The sequence below is a fragment of the Mus caroli genome, chromosome 12, assembly GCF_900094665.2.
Source record: "Mus caroli chromosome 12, CAROLI_EIJ_v1.1, whole genome shotgun sequence".
In the NCBI taxonomy this organism is placed as follows: Eukaryota; Metazoa; Chordata; class Mammalia; order Rodentia; family Muridae; genus Mus; species Mus caroli.
In genome coordinates, this window is record NC_034581.1 from 112,479,141 (window position 1) to 112,499,607 (window position 20,467).

The following is a 20,467-nucleotide window of genomic DNA, read 5'->3' on the forward strand; positions in this document are numbered from 1 at the left end:
AGAATGGGAATGGGTGGGTAGGGAAGTGGGGGGCGCTATGGGGGACTTTTGGGATAGCATTGAAATGTAATTGAGGAAAATATGTAATAAAAATATAAAAAATTAAAAAAAAAGTTTAAGTAAGAATACACTGTCACTGTCTTCAGACACACTAAAAGAGGGCACCGAATCCCATTACACATGTTTGTGAGCCACCATGAGGTTGCTGGGAATTGAACTCAGGGTCTCTGGAAGAGCAGTCACTGCTCTTAACTGTTGAGCCACCTCTCCAGCCCCTTGTTGCTTTATTAATTTACATTCTGTACTCTGTGTAGGGACTCAAGCCTCTCACTATGCTGACAATTCTGTGAGGTCCTTTCTCTCTCTTTTTAAAACTTTTTATTGATTCTTTGTGAGTTTTACATCATGGACGCCAGTCCCAATCATCTCAGATCTGCCCTTCACCCTTGTAGCCTCCGCCCAAAATAGAAACATACAAACATACAAACCAAAACAAAGCATAGAAAACATCTTATCGTGGTAGCTATGTCACAGTATGTCCCAGAGAAAATCCCTTTTCCCACATGTCTTCACTTGCAAATGCTCATTGCAGTGAGTCATTGGTTTTAGATCTCTGGCTTCTGTGACACCAATATTGGATCCTCACTGGGACTTCTCTGGGTCTTCCAGTTGCTGCCTGGGGTCATGGGCATCCTGCAGCTTTAGATCAGCAAGCAGGACTGGTCCTTTCACACTTCCCAACAGTTCACAGATGATAATGATTTGGGGGTGGGCCAGCTGAGTTGGTCAGTGTGCCATCTTTCCCTTATCTGAACCACTAGGGTCAGCTCTCCAGCACTGCTCTGGCTAGGCCACCCAATGCCACCTTTGACAAGAGGCAGAGTCGCTCTCCTGTTTTCATCCCCATGGGCCAGCTCACCCTCACCTATGCCTCCAGGTGCCAGCTCTGCTGTGCTGCCCAGTCAAGTGTAGAGCTCACTTTCTCAATTGCTATAGCCTGCCATGGGCTGGGCTAGCTCTCACACCCTCACACCCTTAGTTAGGGCTGGCTTACCTGTGTCTTCCCATAAGGGCCAGCTCCACTGTGTTGTCCCAGCAAGGTATGGAGTCTGTTCTCCCGAGTGCTACAGCTAGTGAGGGGGCAAGGCCAGATCTCCTACTCTCAGGCTCTTCCTGCCAGCTCTCCCAACTACTGCAAGTGATGGGGAGTGACTAAGGGGAGAGGGCATCACCCCACACCCACACCATGTAGACGAGTGGAGGGGCAAGCTCTCCCATGCTCTTGCCCTTGGGGCTGCATCACCTGCACCCCACCCACACCCCTACCACCAGGGCCAGCTTTACTGTGCTGCCCAGTGGGGTGCAGGGCCAGCTCTCTGGAGTGACTGCCATAAGTGGTAAGGGGCAGCAGGGAGGGGACAGTCCTTTCTTAAAACCCAGAATCAGACTTGAATCACCTTTTGGCAATATCTAGGCCATCGCTTTTCATAACTTACACCTGGTAATTAGCATCCAGGTGCACTCAGTGTGTGCATTTAGGAGAAGCTGCTGAGACACTGGTACTCTGCATGCTTCCCTCACTTCTACCTTTCTACAGCTTCCAACATTTGAAATTCAGCGTATATTACTATCAGTAAACAACCCAACAGAAATACTGAAAAGGAAATGCAGCTCTCAGGCACATTCTGTAAGGAAGCAGATGCCCCACCCTTCAGATGCAGAGATTGGATTCAGGTATTATCTGTAAGGAAATAGATTCCCCTATCCTGTAGATTCAGGCATTGGATTCTGCCCACACCTATCTCTGTGAGCTTGAGAATGCATTGAGGTTGCGCTATGAAGTGTTGCCCCGAGGAACCCCTTGAGATTCTAAGTAGAGGAACTGGTCGAGCCCGACCTGAACTTCCGACTCACAGCAAGATCAGATTTCAGCAGTCAAATCCATGATGATTTACTGTGGCAGAGATATAAACGTATTCCATGCTCCTTGTAGAGTGTGTGCCTGGTAATCCCCTGGTTCATAATATAACAGTTCCCTGTGACTGCCAGAGCTGCCAGGCCACAGGAAGTTAAGGTGATGGATACCTCTGAAGTTGCAAAGTGAATTTCTATGACTGGTGTGTCCTCCGTGCCTACCTGAAAGCTTCAGAGTTATTTTTGAGGTAAACTCTGGGGACAGAAGCACCTGGAATACTGCTCATTGCATCTTTATAAGGCATTTTAGTCTTTATTTCTTTTTTTGCTATGACAGTGGGGGTGGGCCAGGCATGTGGAATTCACAGTGAGCAGAAGCAGTAGTCACTGGCAAGGACTTCACAGTTGAGTGGGAAGAAGGGGTTTAAGCACTTCACTTCAAAGATCCTAATTACAATGTAACGGTGTCACTGATAGCTAACAGTCAAGTGACACTCTGAATCAAGCTGCTGTTCTTGATCTTCTTTCACATTATCTGAGTTAGTCTCACAGCTGTCCTGTGAAACAGAGGGCCCGGGTGACACTCTACTGCTACAATTGAGGGCTACAATTGCTCTCAAGGTGGCATACAATAAGTAGGTTTTCCTGCTTTTGCATTCCAAGTTCTGGCTCTTGTTCTTTGAGGAGGTCCTTGTGTGCTAATGAATTCTATAGATGGACTTTCTAGTTGGGAAGGACCTTAGTTGGCCGGGTTTTGTCTTAATATGAGTTTTCCTGATGTAATATCCCTGCAAGGAGGCCATTCTACAGGTGGTATCACTAAAGTGTCTGGGCTTTGACTGGAAGAATGTTGCGGCCTGCCCGCAGTCCACAACACGAACGGTTCAACTGAGAATGGCAGTTCGAACTGAAAAGAGAGGAATCTAGACGGGGCGAAAGAAAGAATGGAGCCAAGACAACAAACGTTCTGATCAAGGCTCAATTTTACTGTTTTCAGACACTCAGTTATAAAGGAAGGGGGAGGGAACCCAATATCCCGCCAAGTAACTCAGGGTCCAGTAGCAGGACGAACACGTGTGTGCCTCCAGGCAGCAAAGGCAGGTTCCAGCAGTAGGCGTGGCAGGACGAATGAACAGGTAGCTCCACCCTTGAGCAAGCAGGTTCCAGGCTGGGGGAAGGGAGGCCACAGAAGAACACTAGTCTGTTCAGTTTCTACATAGACTAGCCCTATCTCCAAAAAGTATAATAATCGAGAAAAGGCTTTTCTACACAAGGACTGAAATATGATATGGAATAAAAGGCACATGAAAGCATGTGTTTGAAATGTTTTTAAAAGAGAGAGGACATCGGCCTTTACTTGCTTTGATAATACTTTAAAACATTTGTGGTTTCATTCTGCACTTCGTACCGGAAAAAAAAAAAGTATGCAATTTATCAACAAATGGCTTCCAGCAGTTGCTCTTGCACATTTCTTTCCTAGATTATTTGTTCATAGCATTGCCAGCTTTTCACCTTCAGGGCATCAGATGCCACTGCTGAATGAAAAGATAAAAAAATGAAAGGAAAGGACATAACTTTTCCTAGGGATGGTGGAGGAGAATGTTTATAACTGACAGGTGGGAGAGAATAAGCAAACTCATCAGAGACATCTGAGAGTCCAGAGTGGACATGACCAGACTGAGCCGGTCCTTATGGGGAAAGGAAGAAGGGAAGAGAAAGGAGAGAGAGGAGAGCCAGGGGTGCAGCCAGGAGACCAAAGGTACAAAAAGGGTGGGTAACCAAAATGTCTGGGTTATATAGGGAAGAGCCTCTGGGTCAATGGCAGCCAAGCCCCTGGGCTTGAGAGAGTGGGGTATACCAGTCATATCCTGTAACGGGTAGGGACTGAGGGATACTGGGAGGCCAGGTCTGCTACGCACCTCAGCCATTCGTTCTGGGTTTGAAACTTAACAACGCTCTTCCAGAGAATATAAACACCCCCATGTGGGGGAGATGAGGAAGGGAGTTATTCATGAAACAACTTTTCTGGTTTTGGAGCCTTCCGGTTATCTTCCTGCGTAAAGAGTCCTCTACTAAACCTCACTGTGAAGCATCTTTACCACAGACAGCTCTGGTCTTCTGAAAATTCACAGACTGAGTAAAACATGCCTTTTGCAACACGTGTCAGTTGACCTAAACTTCACCCTTCACCTTTGATGACCGAGTCCCTCTATGTCTTCTCATGAGCTGCCACCACTTCATTTGCATTTTAGTTAAAATGTATGTCTGGGAGCTGAACCTGGAGCCAGAGCTGGGATGATGAACAAAAGAGGCCATGGCCGAAGGCTTATGGTCTGTAAAAGTCTCAGAGACTCCCAGCTGCAGAAGCAGTTTCAGGAATGGATGCAGAGTGCTGCTGATGCTATTGGAGAACCATAGGACTTTACTCAGCTGGGAGGGATGGTTGGTCAGTCCATCTTACAAGTGTACATATCTTACGCCTGTAGGATAAAGAAGCTAGAGAAGAAAGGAGTTTGTTCAGATAACGGCTACACTGCATTTTTAGTGGACAACTATTTGGTTTTCTTTAAACCTACATTTTAGCTGTCAGCTCCTCTGGCCATATTCCTGAAAATCCTGACCATTCTCAGTAATCCGGTTCTCATCATTCGTTCACACAATGCTTGTGGTCAATTAAAACTATCATGTCTTTATAGCTTGAACCTATGTTAAAGTTATAGCTGTACAGATGTAGCTGGGAATTGAACCCTGGCCTTCTGCTTCCAGTGTTCCTAACTACTGAGCCATACTTCACTCCTTAGCTTATGCTTTTAGAGTGGTTTAAGACTTAGGATATTTGGGAGTAAAACTCAAGACTTTTTTGTTTTTTTGTTTTTTTTTTCATATTATTTTCACAAATTGTGAAAAAAACGTACTCATATTTGAGACACCTGTGTCTTAAAAAATTTATATTATATTTTAAATTAACGTAATCATAACTATTTCTAGGTTTACTAAAAACCATTACAAAATTGTTCACTGTTGGTTCTATTTAAATTAGTTTCAAATTATAGAAATACTTTTACCGTTACTGCTCCGTCCTCCCGGAATGACCTTCACTGAGCTACCCAGCTTCACCCCTTGTTTGTAAAGAGGCTTCTGTCAGAAAGCTGGCCCACGTTTTCTTAGTTAACCTCTTTCAGTCCTTGTGTTTGCATTTGAGGCTTCCAGTTGGTCTCCTGTCTTGCTGTGATCCACAACAGCTTTCTGAGCATTTGGGGGATACTGCTGAAGTACCAGGGAGAATACAGAGAAGACAGCATTAGAGATAAGACTGGATCCACTTCCTGATGACTGCCAGTGCTACTGAGGATTGATCCTGCTGTTTACAGAGTTGAAAGCCAAAGCATTTCAACATGTTGCAAACTCTAGTTTCTGACAGTTAACCAGAAGAGAGGGAAATCTGCAGGCTGTGCCTTCCCAGTCCAGAGTCAGCCTCTATTTAGATCTTCATGACAGCAACCAAGACCTCAACTGCATGTGCTTAGAATGATATATAGTAGTTTTGTATATTGAATAAACTGTATTTTAAATTAAAGTTAAGCTTTATAAAAAAGCATCCTTGCAGTTTTCTGTGTAACTGAGTGTATCAGCCTGTGATATACCAAGTGATTCTAATCGTTTGGTTGAATTATGGGATCATTTTTATCTGTGAGACACAGTGAAGACCATGCTCCTTACAAATGAATTAAATTGGGGTAGAGCAAAATGAAAAGTAAAGATAGAGTGCCAGATGAGATGAGTATAAGACGGAAATATGGAGTCCTGGAGAAAAACAGTGTCTGGTTGAGGAGAGCACTGGCTTTCATCCCTGGGCACAGCATTGAATCACAGGAAAAGAGTATAGAGACTAAAGGGAACAACCCATTGTCCCCTAAAGAACCCTTTCAAATACTTACCAGGCATTTGGCAAACACTCAGCTGGGTGGTCCTTGCTGGTCCCCTAGAGAAGTTGTAGTTGGAACACTGCCTCTGCAGGCTTTGCTGGTTCTAGACTACAGCATTTCTTCCTTGTTGCTAACAGGTCCCTTAGTACTAGCAGCATGCAGTTGCTCATATTCCTTAAATATGAGCAACTAACAATTTGCAGAGGAGATTAAGTCCTTGCACTATATTCTTAGAATTCTAAGCTGGGTGGAGTGGTGCACAGCACTCCAGGAGGATCTCTGAGTTCCAGGCCATCCTGGTACAGAGCTCCAGGACAGCCAGAGCTACATAGACAAACCCTGTCATGAAATAACACCAAAGATTCTTGCTGGCATAGTTTGTGGGGTGAATGCCTTTTCTTTTAATGTTTCCTTTCATCCTCAGGTGACTTTTCCACTCCCTAAGTCTCTCAAGGGAATTTTTTCTTTTTTTAACTTACCCACTGTCTTTCACTGAAGGAACATCCCTTCAGATAATGTCAGCAAGAAACAAATAGGTTCTTACCTCCATGGAGCATCCAGTTCAGAAGACAAGCAGCAGCCACACAATTCAAAATAATTAATGACACAACTGCCAGGTGTTTAGGAACAGACAAAGCCTGGGAAGGTGTCATGGGACATATAATGGGATCAGATCTAGTTTGTGTCTTGCTTGGGCAGCACTTTCCCTTTTGTGCTTTGGAGAAAGAAGTAAGTAGGGAGGCAGTTTTTTCCTCCTGGTAGAGCTGATCTACATCCTGCCATGTGTAGACACTCAGTGTAGACATTCAGAGAGTGTAGTGAGCACAGTAACTTCATGTACTTCATGTGGAAAAGGGCTAGGCTCTTCCCAGATAGGATAGACTCTTCCCAGATTAAACTGCAGTCCTTTCTTGTTGCTTGTTTCTTGTCTTCCTGCCCCTCTCTTCTACGGTTTTATTATTGGCTTTCTCATCAAATCCTTGCAAACAATGTAGTGTTACATAACTGAAAGCACACTGCTTTTCTTTTCTGAACTATTTTATTTTGAACCCTAGAGAGTAAAGGCTGAAGACCCCAAAGAAGGCATTTAGGTGTGGAAAGCCCCAGCTGAGATGGGAAGGCTGACGTTGACTTTCTAGGAGCAAGTTCCATGATCCAGCTCCTCCATCATTTCCATTTCTGCTGCTTTTCTGTCTCTGACTCACAGTGAAGCCTTTCCTGGGAAGTCATGGGTTAGGTAGCCATTGATAAGATGCCAGTGAATGTTCACAATCTGCAACTTTGTTCCATTCCCCAAAACTTGTGGGCACTGTGAAGGAAGAAAACCCTAGAGCAGATGGCAATGCTACAATCATAAACCTTATACACAACTCAAAATACAAAACAATCAGTGATTGATACTTTATTTTGTTACTTTTTTTTTATTCATTTGAGCAAACACAACTTTATAAAGGTTTTCCTGAGGTCGCTCATTACTTCTCACTTCCACAGTCTCCTCTCCACCTCATTCTTTCCCCATAAACTTTTCACTCATGAGCATTTCAGACTCCAGGCCCCCAAGGTTGGAGAGAAAGAGACCGATTGCCTACTTACTATTGTGTAATTGTTGTGAGAGTCTCAGTCATTAAAGAATCAGTGAAATCAGAAGTATTCACTTTCGAATGGCATTCATGCCAAACCACTGGGAAAGTGTGTCAGTAAAACTAGCTGAGCAGGCTTCCTTCCTCAGGATGCCTATGCTAGGACCACTGGGAAATGGTCCTGGGTGGAGTCAGAGTCTAACACATTAACACTCTTGCCTTCCAGTAAATGAATATAAATGAAATTAATTTGAATGGCAAATCTGCAGCTTAACCTTGAGCTCCCATGTTCCCCTTTAAAGTGTCATTACTGTAATATATTCAGGTACACACACATACACAAAGAGTTTGTGCCTTGATGAGAACTCACTCATTGTAAAATTTTTTTATTGCTACCAAACGTGGATTTCTTAGATTGTGTTTATGTTACTCTTGATAATAAATACTCTTAGCCTTTAGGACTTTTATGTTCCTCCTTGAGGAAGTTTTAAAACACAGATTTAAGCATTCACACTGGGGAGGGCATCAGCATATGCATGCTAAATTTCTGGAAGACAGACACTATGCTTAAAGACACTAGGGATTTTTAAGTGTTGGCTGTTCCCATTCTTTCTGCCCTGTGGCAGTGTCCCTTCCTTTTATGTTTCGTATTATCCTGAATGGCTCCTGTCACCTGCTCCGCCTGTAGCAAGAGTTCATTGTATCGGAGCAGAAGTCTATTAATGTAGTCCCACCCACCTCAGTGCTTCTAGGGATGCTAATGCAAACTAGCATCCTCAGGGATACATAATATTTACTGTGCTTGCCCGAATATCATTACTAACAGTTCATATCTGTTTCCAAGTGCTATGTGGTTATGTTTCTAAAGTACTCATCACACTATGCATAGTTCACGACGGGCACCCTTTGGCAAATGGCCTTTTTAAAGATGATATTTTTAAAATGAAGTGTCACTCACTTAAAAAGTAAATCTGCATGATTTCTTCCAGGTTTTTTGGTCTGAAATGTTGCCTCAGTTTTTCCTCACATACTAAGGAGAGAAGAGAAGTCAGTGATGGTAGCAAGATTAAATCTCCCTGCGGCAGTTCCTAATGTGGGCTGCTTAGCTACAATGTGCTGCCTTGATGGCTCCATTTTTCTTATTCTAATATGATTTCTTTCCCTAATATTTTCTTAGGTGCAGAGAGAGCTGGCGGCTGTTATTGCTTTGAAAGCAAGAAAGTCTGGTGAGTAATCTCTCATGGGCTGGAGGGAGATTGTAGCCCTTTGGGGGAATTTCATACATCAGTGCCGGTGTGCACTGAGGGTACTTCAGGATGCTTGCAATAGAATGCAGAAAAACATCACCATATCTTGAAGCATTTATATTACAGTCTATTTAGTATACAGTGAAATGGATAACACTTCAAAGTAAAATTTTACCCCTCTCCCCTAATTTATTTCCACTTTTGACAAAAAAATAAATAAAAATATTAATAGTCTAGTGAAAGTAGGAAAGAGATCAAAGCTGATGATTAAAGTAATTAAATTCCTTTACATCATGCAATGTAATGACAGAGAACAATGAATGCTTTCATGCTTTTGAGACAGGGTCTGACTACATAGCCTGGGGTACCCTGGAACACTCTCTGTAGACCAGGCTGGCCTCAGAATCACAGAGATCTGCATGCTTATTGGTGGACTTAAGACATTTTTTTAAATTCAAAATAATTTCTCTAAAAACCATTTATTCAAAGACATTTCATAGCAAACATTTTTTCATAGAACTGATAATATAGATATAGCCTTATATTTGTAAGACATAATCTGTGGAAATAATATGTGGAGAGCGAAAGGAGGCTTCCAAGTATACTTTGGAGGAGAACAGAAAACATTTTTTGGCGAAAATACAAAAGGAAATGGAGGCTCAGTCGTGTGGGAAAAGCTTGCTTAGGGAGGGGAGATATCAGAAGTGCATCTTATGTTCTCCCCCATGTTCAAGGGGAGGAGATTGGTGCTGAATAGAGATCAGCAACAGCGTGGCTTGGATCTGTGCACTGGAAGACAACATTTTAGCCAGAAACATGGCAACAAAATGAGGATAAACTTGAAAAACAGAGAGGAAATGTGTTAGCATGAACTGAGTGCTTGCATGTTTGTTTCCAGATACTCTTAAGCTTTGCTTACTCCTTGGTTATTTTTTGCATCAAGCACATATTAATATGTGTGCATTCATTATATGCATGTAATGTTGATGGCTTTGCTGATTAAAGACACAGAGACCAAGTGTTATGAAGGCGTTAGAGGGAAGGCTGCAAATAGGATCTCAAGGCTGTGTGTAAGCAGAGCTTGTTTGGGGGGCAGCTTGAGACAGCAGAGGAGGAAGGAAGCCTCACTAGAGAAGACACAGTTTAAGGATTCTAAGAGGAATCTAGAGAAATCTAAGGGGACTGCTGTTGATCTTGATCCTTGAAGTCTGCGCAAGTTGCCATAGCTACATCTTTTAGTATAGAATTTTACCCTTAAGGTGTCAAAGTAAGTTCGGAAAGGTAAACATAGAGTGACCATTGCTAGAGAAAGAGGCAGAAAGAAAGCACAGAGGATGTTGAGCTTGTGAGCTGACGTGTGCATGTTGTGTTTGAAGGACAGTAAAGACACAAGAGGGGCTGGAGGTGAGTGAGCACAGCATAGAGACAGATGTGTGGATTGTGGACTAAGAAATGGCTGCTCTGTGGTGGGGGGGGGCATTAAGTAAAACCTGCCCATGCACGTAGGAAAGACTTGTATGAAGTAAAGTGTGCCTCACCTTAGGAAGTTAGACTGCTTTCTTACCATGATCTACACAACTTGGAAGCTTTTCAGATGCAGATGTGATCTTACACCCCCCCCCCAACACACACAGGAAGGATGGGTACATAAATTCATAGCTTTTCAGGAAAGTGGGGTTTCTTCATTGTTGTTTTTGTTTTTTGTTTGTTTGTTTGTTTGTTAAGACACAGTCTTACTATATAATTTTCACTGACCTGGAACTCTTTATGTAGACCAGGTTGATCTTAGTCTCACAGAGATCCACTTGCCTCTGCTGCCCAAATGCAAGGATTAAAACCATAGCATCTGGTTAGGAGGACAGCTTTTCAGAGTATTCTAACATCCCCAAGTCCTTGTTCCTGTCGCTCCAGTCAGGTCTAGTCACAGGATGTCAGCAAGGATACCCTCGAAGATTAAGGGACTTCTTATTGCGTTGATCACTTTCTCTCGTTTGTGAAATGCCTCATGTACCCTAAGGTGGTCTTGAAATCATGACCAAATCCAGGCTTCATGTTTCCTAGGCAAGCTCTCTATCATTTGAACTAGATATTCAGTAAGTCTGCATCTGTGTTGCTTCCATTAGTGGTAAGAAAATACAGACATCTGCTGGGAACATGGTTCAGTTGGTAAAGAGCTTACCTTGCAAACATGGACCTAAGTTCATGGTAGCACAACTGCATAAAAGCTAGGCTTGGTAGCTTGTGTCTGTGATCCCAGGGTTGGGGAGGCAGAGGCAGAGAACCCTGTTTAGTGACTGTTGTCCTAGCAGAGTCATTGAGCTCCAGGTTTAGCAAGAGACTCTGTCTTAATAAATGAGGTGGAGAACAGTTGAAGAAGACACCAGTTGTAAACCTCTAGCCTATACATGTATACGTATGCATACATGTGTACACCCACATGAAGAAGACACCAGATGTAGCCTATACATGTATACATATGCATACATGTAATCACACACCCACATAAGCATGTTAATCATACACACTTGCACACACACACACACACACACACACTCAAACAAGAAGGAATGAAAAGGCCGAAGTAATTCTTAAGATCTTTTCATTGGTCTATGTAGTAAAATATTCAGTGAAATGGGTACGATGGTATATATTCCTTTTCTTTTTCATAATAAAAATAGATTGTTTTTATTTTTCTTACTATTAGAGTGTGGTCATTGGAAAAATTTTATTCTACTTTCATATTTGAAAAACCGAAAACTCTCATATCATCTCACTAGCATTGACATTAATCTTTTTGTTATATATATTTCTAGATATTCTTCTATTAACTTGTCAATATTACTATGGATTTATGTATAGATTTTGAGTTAATTATAGATTCAAACACATTTGCAATAAATGATAGATTCCAAGCACCCTTTATAAATATTTCTAATTTATTCTTTGAGAATTTCATATGTGTATATGTGTGCTCTAATCAAATCCAGCCCCATCTCTCCTCTCCAGCTCATTCTCGATCCCCCATCTTATATTATGTTCTCTTTTGAATTTTAAACCACTTAGTCTGTTTGGTGCTATTGCTGTGTGCATGTTTGTATGGAGTGTGGGCAACTTGTTTGGGCCTGAATCCCCAAAGAACACTGATGTCCCCTCACCCAGCACCAAGTATTCTTTACACTCACACCCTAACAGCAATGCATGCAATGCTGTGGTGCAGAACCACAGCCAGGCCAACACTGACATGACATCTCCATCTTCACAAGGCTCCTCATGATCTGCCATCCTAACTTTCTGAATTTTCACCTATAATTTATGGGTATCAGTAACTATTCTCCACTTCTCTTTTTCTCTCTTTTTAAAATTTCTTCCCCCTTTTTTATTTACTTTACATCCTGATTGAAGGCCCCTCCCTTCTAGTCCCCCCCCATACAGCCCCTTACCCGCCCCCTTTCTCCTCTGAGAAGAGGGAGGTCCTCCCCCCCCAGGTACCAGCCCACCCTTGTACCTCAAGTCACTGCAGGACTAGGCACATCCACTCCTACCAAGACCAGACAAGGTTGCTCAGTTAGGGAACAAGATCCATAGGCAGGCAACAGAGTCAGGGACAGTGTCTACTCTAGTTGTTGGGTGGACCCACATGAAGACCAAGGTGTACTTCTGCTACATATGGGAGTGGAGGCCCAGGTCCAGTCCATGTTTGATCTTTGGATGCTAGTTCAGTCCCTGAGAGCTCCAAGAGTTCAGGTTAGTTGACTCTGTAGGTCTTCCTGTAGGAAGTCCCTGTCCCATCTGGGTTCCCCCAACTCTTCCTCAAGACTATCTGAGCTTAGTCCAATGTTTGCCTGTGGGTCTCTGTATCTGTTTCCATCAGCTGCAAGGTGGAGCCTCTCAGAGGACAGTTATTGCTAGACTCCTGTCTGTAAGCATAGCAGTGTCATTAATAGTGTCAGGGATTGGTTCTTGCCCATGGGATGGGTCTCAAGTTGGGCCAGTCTATATTTGTCATGTCACTGTATAAATGAAATTGGAGTATTAATCTTTTGGAATTGCCTTTTCACTGGCATGACTCTCTGGGGGTTTCTTCTAGTTGAATGCCAGTGTTTTCTTCCCTTTTATTGATGACTAATATCCTACAGTCTCAGTATACCACAGCATTTTAATAATTCAACCATTGACTTCCATGTTTTTTATATATCCTGGCTATTAATCCTTTATTATTATGTGGTAAAAATACTTTCTTGAAGTCCACCATTCATCTTTTCATCTTCTCAGAGAGAAAGGGTCTAATTTTGATAAAGTTCAACTTAATAAGCTGAGTGTAGTGTACATGTCTATAATCCTTTATTATTATATGGTAAAAATACTTTCTTGAAGTCTACCGTTCATCTTTTCATCCTCTCAGAGAGAAAGTGTTCAATTTTGATAAAGTTCAATTTATTAAGCTGGGTGTAGTGTACATGCCTATAATCCAAGCTCATAGGAGGCTGAGGCCAGAGAGTCACCAGCTTGAGGCCAGTCTGGGCTGTGCAAGGAAACCGTGCTTCAGGAAACTCCCCAAGAGGCCTATGGGTTTGCTATAGCCACTCTCCCGGGGACAGAGTATGGGTTAGCTTCAGCCTTCTGATGGACAGCCCATTCTCTGGTACTCAACCCTGTCATGCTGGCAGTATTAAGTGTACTCCATGGGTTTAAAAAGAATTCAGAAACCTGGAATGGAAAAGGGATTGGGGGGTGAGGTAGGCTCGAGGATCTGGTGGGGAGGAGTGGGGGTGGATTTGATAGAAACACATTATATATGTATTAAATTGTTACATAATAAATAAAACTTTACTCCACAAAAAATGGAGTAGAAGGGGAGGAGGAAGAAAGGGAAATAAAAAATAGAAGGAAAAAAATATAATGTACTTTTCTATTCTGGGTCATTTTTTTAGTAAGTCTATAAACACTTTGCTTAGGATTCATCCTAAAGATATTTTGTGTGTGTGTGTGTGTGTGTGTGTGTGTGTGTGTGTGTGTGTGTGTGCTGTTTCCTAAAGATTTTACAATTGTATGTTTGCCTTTAAATCTTTGTTCTACTCTGAGGTGATTTGGTTTAATGTATGAGACTTTTGTTACAGTTTTTTTGTTACTTTGTTTTGTTTTTGTTTCATTTTGTACCTGTGAAACTATTGTAACATTTGTTGGAACTGTAGTGGATAACTTTTGTACAAAAAGAAATTCCTTTATGCGCATTTGTGTGTATATATATTTCTACTTTTTCTGCTCCATTGAGCAAATTGTCATAGCTATACACAATCCATTTTTACAGGATATTTACGGCAATAATGGAGCCTTGGATGATCGTTTTGATTAGCTGCACATAGTATGCAAATTGTGCAAGCCATTGTTGCTTTGCATGGGCTGTTGCTTTTGAGACAGCGTCTTATTATCCTAGGCTGGTTTCAAACTCGCTGCAGCCAAGGATGACCTTAGCTTGGGATTCTCTTTCTCTATTTTCTGAGTACTAGGATTACAGGAGTACAGTACGAGGGTTACAGGTGTGCAGCACTACTTTTATGGATGGTTGGGCTCAAACCCTTAGTATTGTGTGTTCTAGAAGAGCTTTATAGTAACTGAGCTATGTTCCTAGACCTACGTAATCACATCCTGCCCTGGGCATAAATAATAGTTAAAAAGCTGAAAGCATGTATTCTTCAACAGTTTTTTTAAATCCTTGTCCATTATATTCTTAAAGTGACTAAAATTAGACTAGCCAGGTCAATGAGTGTGGGTAGTTTTACAGTTTGGTCTTTCTTACAAATGGCAGAAAGCCACTGTAGCTTATTTCTGCATGCGGTGTGAGGTGGAGGTTTAGTTGTGTACATGCACACACATGCATATACACACACAGACACACAGAGATTTAAGTATGAAGCAGGCTTTATAGTAAGACACAGTGAGTAAGTACTTTCCTTATTCTTAATACATTTCTAATTTGTCAGGTTTCATTAAGACCTCTGAAGGCATTCTAACACGTGAGAGCTGTTTGGACTGAAGATACAGCTCAGTGACAGAGCAGCTGCTTAACGTGCACAGTGTTCTGGGTTTGATCCAAAGCACTGAAAAAGGGAAAAAAAAAAAAAGAGTCCTTTGTGCTAAGCCTGCTCATTTCCTCCCCTGGCCTCATAACCACTGTACCACCCCCTTTGTAACTCTGCAGTTCTGCCTTCTCCCATGGGTGGGATTACCCAGGCTGTGGTTATTCTTCATTGGGTTATTCAGCCCAACAGTATGCATTCAGATTCGATGCTGTGTAGTCTGGATTAGCACTGTGTATCCATTTACCTGCTAAAAAAAAAATACCAGTTACTTTCAAGCTGTACAAGTTGTGAGTGCTGGTGCCCAAACACCTCTGCAGGTTTTTTTTTTAAATAAAAGATTTATTTTATTTATTTTATGCATATGAGTACACTGTACCTGTATTGATTGATGTGGGTCATCATGTGGTTGCTGGGAATGAAGGTTACTCGCTACGGTTCGCTCCGGCCTAAAGATTTATTTATTATTATATCTAAGTACACTGTAGCTATCTTCAGACACACTAGAAGAGGGCCTCAGATCTCATTACAGATGATTGTGAGCCATCATGTGGTTGCTGGGATTTGAACTCGGGGCCTTCAGAAGAGCAGTCAGTCAGTCAGTGCTCTTAACCATCTGAGCCATCTCTCTAGCCCCCCTCTGCAGGTTTTGTGTTCAGGTTTTCTCCTTTTAGTTGAACACTTATATGTGTTTGCTGGGTCCCATACCAGATCTTTTCTAGTGCCTGCACCCATGGTGAGAGTATACATTGCCTCAGTCTTTAGTCAGCTTCATGGATCCTTCCAATGCTGTGTGTTCGCTCTCCCATCTCTCTGCTTTTCCTCCTACAGTTGCTGTCATTTGCAATTCTCTAGCACCTCCCAGTGATGAGCATCTCTTCTTGTGCTGGTTGCCACCTGTGTAACTTCCTCAGTGTGATGCCCAGTCAGCTGTTATTCCTGTTTCCTAGTTGGCTTGTTCCTTTCTTTGCAGTTGAACTTGAAGCATTCTCCCAGTCTGTGGCTTGATTTTGAATCTCTTGATGGTGTTTTGTATTTTAATGTAGTCCTCTCTGCCAATTATTTCTCTCATGGATCATCCTACAATGCTGTGTCTAAAAAATTACTGCCAAGCCAAAGTCATTTAGATCTTGTCAGTGTCACTGACTGGCAGTTTTATAGGTTTTGTGATTTCTCTTTAGGGCTGTGGTCCATTTTGAGTTTGTTTTTTGTGATGCACATGAATAAGGCCTAGATTTACCTGGTCTTAGTGCTGTTTGTTAAGAAGACTATCTTTGCTTTTCTATCTTTTTCCAAGATTCTTGTCCATATTTATGTCCTTTCTTTGCAGTTGAACTTGAAGCATTCTCCCAGTCTTTATGTGGTCTTTTTTAGATTCCATTCTGCCCCATTGATCTGGGAGTCTGTTATTCCATTCAGTACCATACTGTGTTGATTACTGTAGCTCTGTATGTGTTTTAAGACCAGAAAGATCAGCCCTCCAACTTTGTTCTTTCCTTCAATATTGATTGTATTGCTTCTTCTTGGTCTATCCATGTGAAATTTAAAACCAGTTGATCAACTTTCATATTGTTTATCTCTTCTGTTTGACTTTTTTTTTTAATATGAGAATTCTATGTCTTCCCCCAAGTGTTGAACTGAAATGAATTCCAACTACATTTGATAAAAGAATCTGATGTGTCAATAATGGCTGTTTGTCTCTACCGTAGCAACCCTTGCTGCTCTTCTCTTCATATCATAATTCACAAGTTACTGCTCAGTAACTCGAAGGCGGATAACATCCATGAGATTTGAACAGTGGTGCTTTCATTTTGTCTCTCGCTTTAATTAAATATGAGGTTTTCTGATTAGAGAACTAGTATGAATAAAAAAGATTGTTTTGGAGGTAAATAAAGATAATTCTGTTATACTCCCCTCAACCCTTCCCAATTTGGGAATCAGTCAGGGCTAAAAATAACTAAAAAGTTGTGCTGTTATACTCAAGAATCCCATCGTCTGATTTGATACCAAGAATGGAGAGCAAGTAGGAATTATAAGAACTGAACTCTCCAGGGTTGTGCTCATCCATGCTTTACCTGCTTGTAGCCAGGCACCCTGTATATGCAGACGCATAGCTAGGGATGCAGCAGAGTGAGCAAGAACGGGGACACATTGTCCCTTTCTGTTTTTAAATCATCGCCTATATTTCATAAATATAATACATTGTCAAATCAATGCCCATCTGATGCAGGCAACGTTATTATTGTGAAGTTAAGAAGTGCTAAGACACAAGGCCACTACCATGGCCTAAATTAGAATTGCAGTTGCAGAGTGGTCCTTCCTATGTAAGTTACATTTGATTTTTTTTTTTTTTAAAGAAAAAGAAAGCAAGCTGGCATGCATCTAGTTAAAAAAGAGCATGAAAGTGAAACTTGGCACATCTGGGGCTGGACAGCAATAAATGATTACCCTAGTAGCTCTTGTCTGGCAGTAAAACTACTAATTAGGGTTCAGGTGGCCATGTCAGGTTTACCTTCAATTGAAAAAAGGTTTTTAAAATGAGCATTAGTAGGAAGAAAAAAAGTTTAACTTGCATCTTGCCATACAAACGGAAATGAAAGTAACTGCCAGTCAATATAGGTTCCATAAATGACCCAAGGCTGCTGTTGGTAAAGAATCTATTCTAATCTTCTGAGAGGCTGCTAGGATCTGCCTTTAAGTGGTTTCCCCCTCTTAGCTTATTAAGATGGTAAGATACTGTAAGCCTCATACAATTTACAAAATTAACAGATTTTCTTCAGCTCGTTCTCTTCCTTGGATTAGTTGTTCTAGTGCTAACATTAGTTGGTTAGTGTCTTAAGGAAATATATTTTTCCCCATTTTTTTTAGGGATCCCCATGGCCAGGGCTGGTTTGTGCTTGTCTTTATTAGTGTGGCTTGGTAGGCTTCTGTTTGTGGAGAAGCAGAAAGGTTATATTAGTAAGTCTCCTTGGCAGAGTTTAACTGTCATTCTGTCTGCCTAACCCACAGTTAATGAAGTAGTTTTTGAAGTTAAATGTCTGGGATCTTACAGTTTAGAAGGGAAATGAGCTCTGGGTCTTCTTTGGCCATCAGGTATGCTCCTGACAGCGATCACCTGAGTGATTCCACTTTGCATTCTGCAGGACCAGGGTAGACTGTGCTCCTTCCAGCTCAACTATTTATTGTAACAATATCTTCACTCTTTACCTTGTCACAACCTTAGGACTACCTTATTCGAGATATTTTAAAGGCATATATGATGGAGAAACAAACTGAAAACCAAAAAGAAAATTGAATGACTCCAAGGTTCTGTGGAGTTTAAAAATCTGAGCAAGAGGAGAGGTCAAACTTGAATACTGCCCCTGCAGGAGTGTGGGGGATGGGTCTTGTTGGAAGCCTGATGGCCCTATAAGGAACAGGCATAGAGTGACAGGGGAGGGGAGGAGGGAGTACTCTGGGCAGGTCAGAGCATGCTCCACACAACAGACCACAGGGTGAGAGGCTGCTGGGCTGGTCAGTCAGAGCACTGAGCATTGAGTACACACTTATACATTGCATGTGGGGCAGTTGTTACTGAGGAGGGCCAGGTCTGTGGGGAGTCCCCTGGCTAGACAGCGGGCAGGTGGCATGCAGCTCTAAGTTTTCCCAGCCTGGGCTTCAACAAGTCAGGAAACTCCTACCCATTCCTAGAAAGTGTCAGTATTATGAAAATAAAGCTGATATTTGTAAAAAGATATCAGCTAAACACTATTCCTGGGACTAGACAAGACTAAAGTGAAATACAGTTAGTTGTAAGCTGGGCAAGTCATAGACCGTCCAGCGAGGATGCAGATTACTGTGTTATTATTTCTTTGTATCATAATATAAAGGTATATAAAGTAGTTTAGTTCATTTCACTTAGCTTTAGCCTTTAGAAAATAATACTTCTTAATGATCCAGAAAAAAGAGAGGGAAGCCAGTGCTTTGCATTATTAAATTGTTTTTTTTTCTTTTAAAAAAAATCATCTTTGAACCCTATGTTTAAAGACTATCTTCCACCATCTTCGAGTCCTGTGCTTCAAGAATTTCAATAAATGCTTATAAAATAAGCATTTCTGATCCAGCATGGCTCTGAAGACCTGGTGGCTCTTTCTGGCCGTGCAGTTGACCTGATGAGCAGCCGGCTGGGCAGTATGGGTGGATTTAATCACGCTGGCAGTCCCTGTGGATGATCAGCTTTGCGGGCCTACTGGTAGCTGCAATCACTGGTCACCAGCAACACATTTTAGGAAACTTTAATCACTTATTCCTCCCCTTACAGGTGTATGTAAGATTGGGAAAGTTGTACGCCGGTTCAGGATGCTTCTGTGAGGACTGAGGTGGTAGAAATGTCGTACTCTGCTGTTGACACTACAGAACAAGGAAAAGAGATTTGTGTTCTTTTGTTGACAATATCCTCTTTTAATAAAGAATTGTATTTGATCTTATATTTAGAAGGCTGTGTGACAAATTGGACTTAAGAGTGTATCTTAATAAATCAAGAACTAGCACAAACGTTTTACCAACTGCTGTAGTTACTAGGCTAATTTCTTGTATCTTTCTGATCCTATATGCTAACATTTGAAAAATGCTTTTAAGACAAAAAGTGCTGGGTGGTGGTGGCACACACCTTTGATCCCAGCCTTCAGGAGGCAGTGGCAGGCAGATCTCTTGAGTCTGAGGCCAGCCTGCTCTATGTAGTGAGCTTTTAGGACAGCCAGAGCTATGCAGAGAAACTCTGTCTTAAAAAAACTAAGCCAAACAAACAAACCCAAACAAGAAAGACAAAAATGTATCTTGATGTTCTCTTGACTAGCCATTTCCTCTCTAAGTGATCTAATGAAGAATAAATGTTGAGTGGCAGTGTAACCAGGGAGGGGGCAAAGACATAGCTCTGCACTCTACCCTCAGCGTCCTGAAGTCTTCCTTTCATCCTTTAGAGACCTCAACTTAGGCCCAGCAGGGATTTGTAGCTTTGATGAATTAAGAATTCCAGTGGTGTCTAGTATGAAGCAGAATTGAGATTTTGCTAAAGATATTTTAGTAGAAAGGGGCTCCTGAAAGCAATAGGAGCCCACGCAAGAGTGTGGTGTGGCCTCTCAAAGAGCTTACGTTTCACGTGTCCCACCGGTAACAGTGTGCAGGACTTTGGATGCATTCTGGAATGTCTTTGTTCAACAAGTATTTTGGGACCTTCCCCTACATATGCTCCCTATTTTGGTGAGTGAGATACAGAAGTGCCTTGACTGAAATTGCTGTCTGCTGAGATCAAACTGGAGCCACCAGATTGCTCCAGACATTTAGGGCGTGCTCTCGCTGTTAATGGGAATCTCAGAGGGATTCCTAGAAAATTATAAGTTTGCAGCTGAGAAAGGAGAAAGGTTTTAAGCAGTTTTTAATTTTGTTGAAAATTTTCTTGCTGAGGGGGCTTCATCTCCAAGGTGAGGGTCTCCTTTTCTGCCTCATGTTTCCATAATCTCCTCTTCATTTCATCCTGTTTCAAGTATATAATGTCTGTTCTAAGTATTCACATGCTTATGTGTTCCTTAGTGATATCTCAACCACTTGAATCTTCCCAAGACTCCCACAGCTCTTCTGAAGGATGCTCCTGTGTTCTCTCAGGGTTGGCTTTTTTACATGGCTTGATTCTTCCTTCTCTTTCCTCTCCCTCCCTCTTCCTCTCCCCCCATCCCCCTTCCCCTCCC

The 20,467-nt window shown here is 42.0% G+C and overlaps 1 protein-coding gene across 1 annotated transcript in view; it reads left to right on the forward strand.

The window, feature by feature from the left end:
* The window catches only part of Rapgef5 (Rap guanine nucleotide exchange factor 5), a 194,075-nt gene that overhangs the window by 35,631 nt on the left and 137,977 nt on the right, over positions 1 to 20,467 (forward strand). The window contains exon 7 of the mRNA XM_029484349.1: positions 8,598 to 8,646. Within this exon, the coding sequence (XP_029340209.1) occupies positions 8,598 to 8,646 (49 nt within the window). The remainder of the gene's footprint in view (positions 1 to 8,597; positions 8,647 to 20,467) is intronic.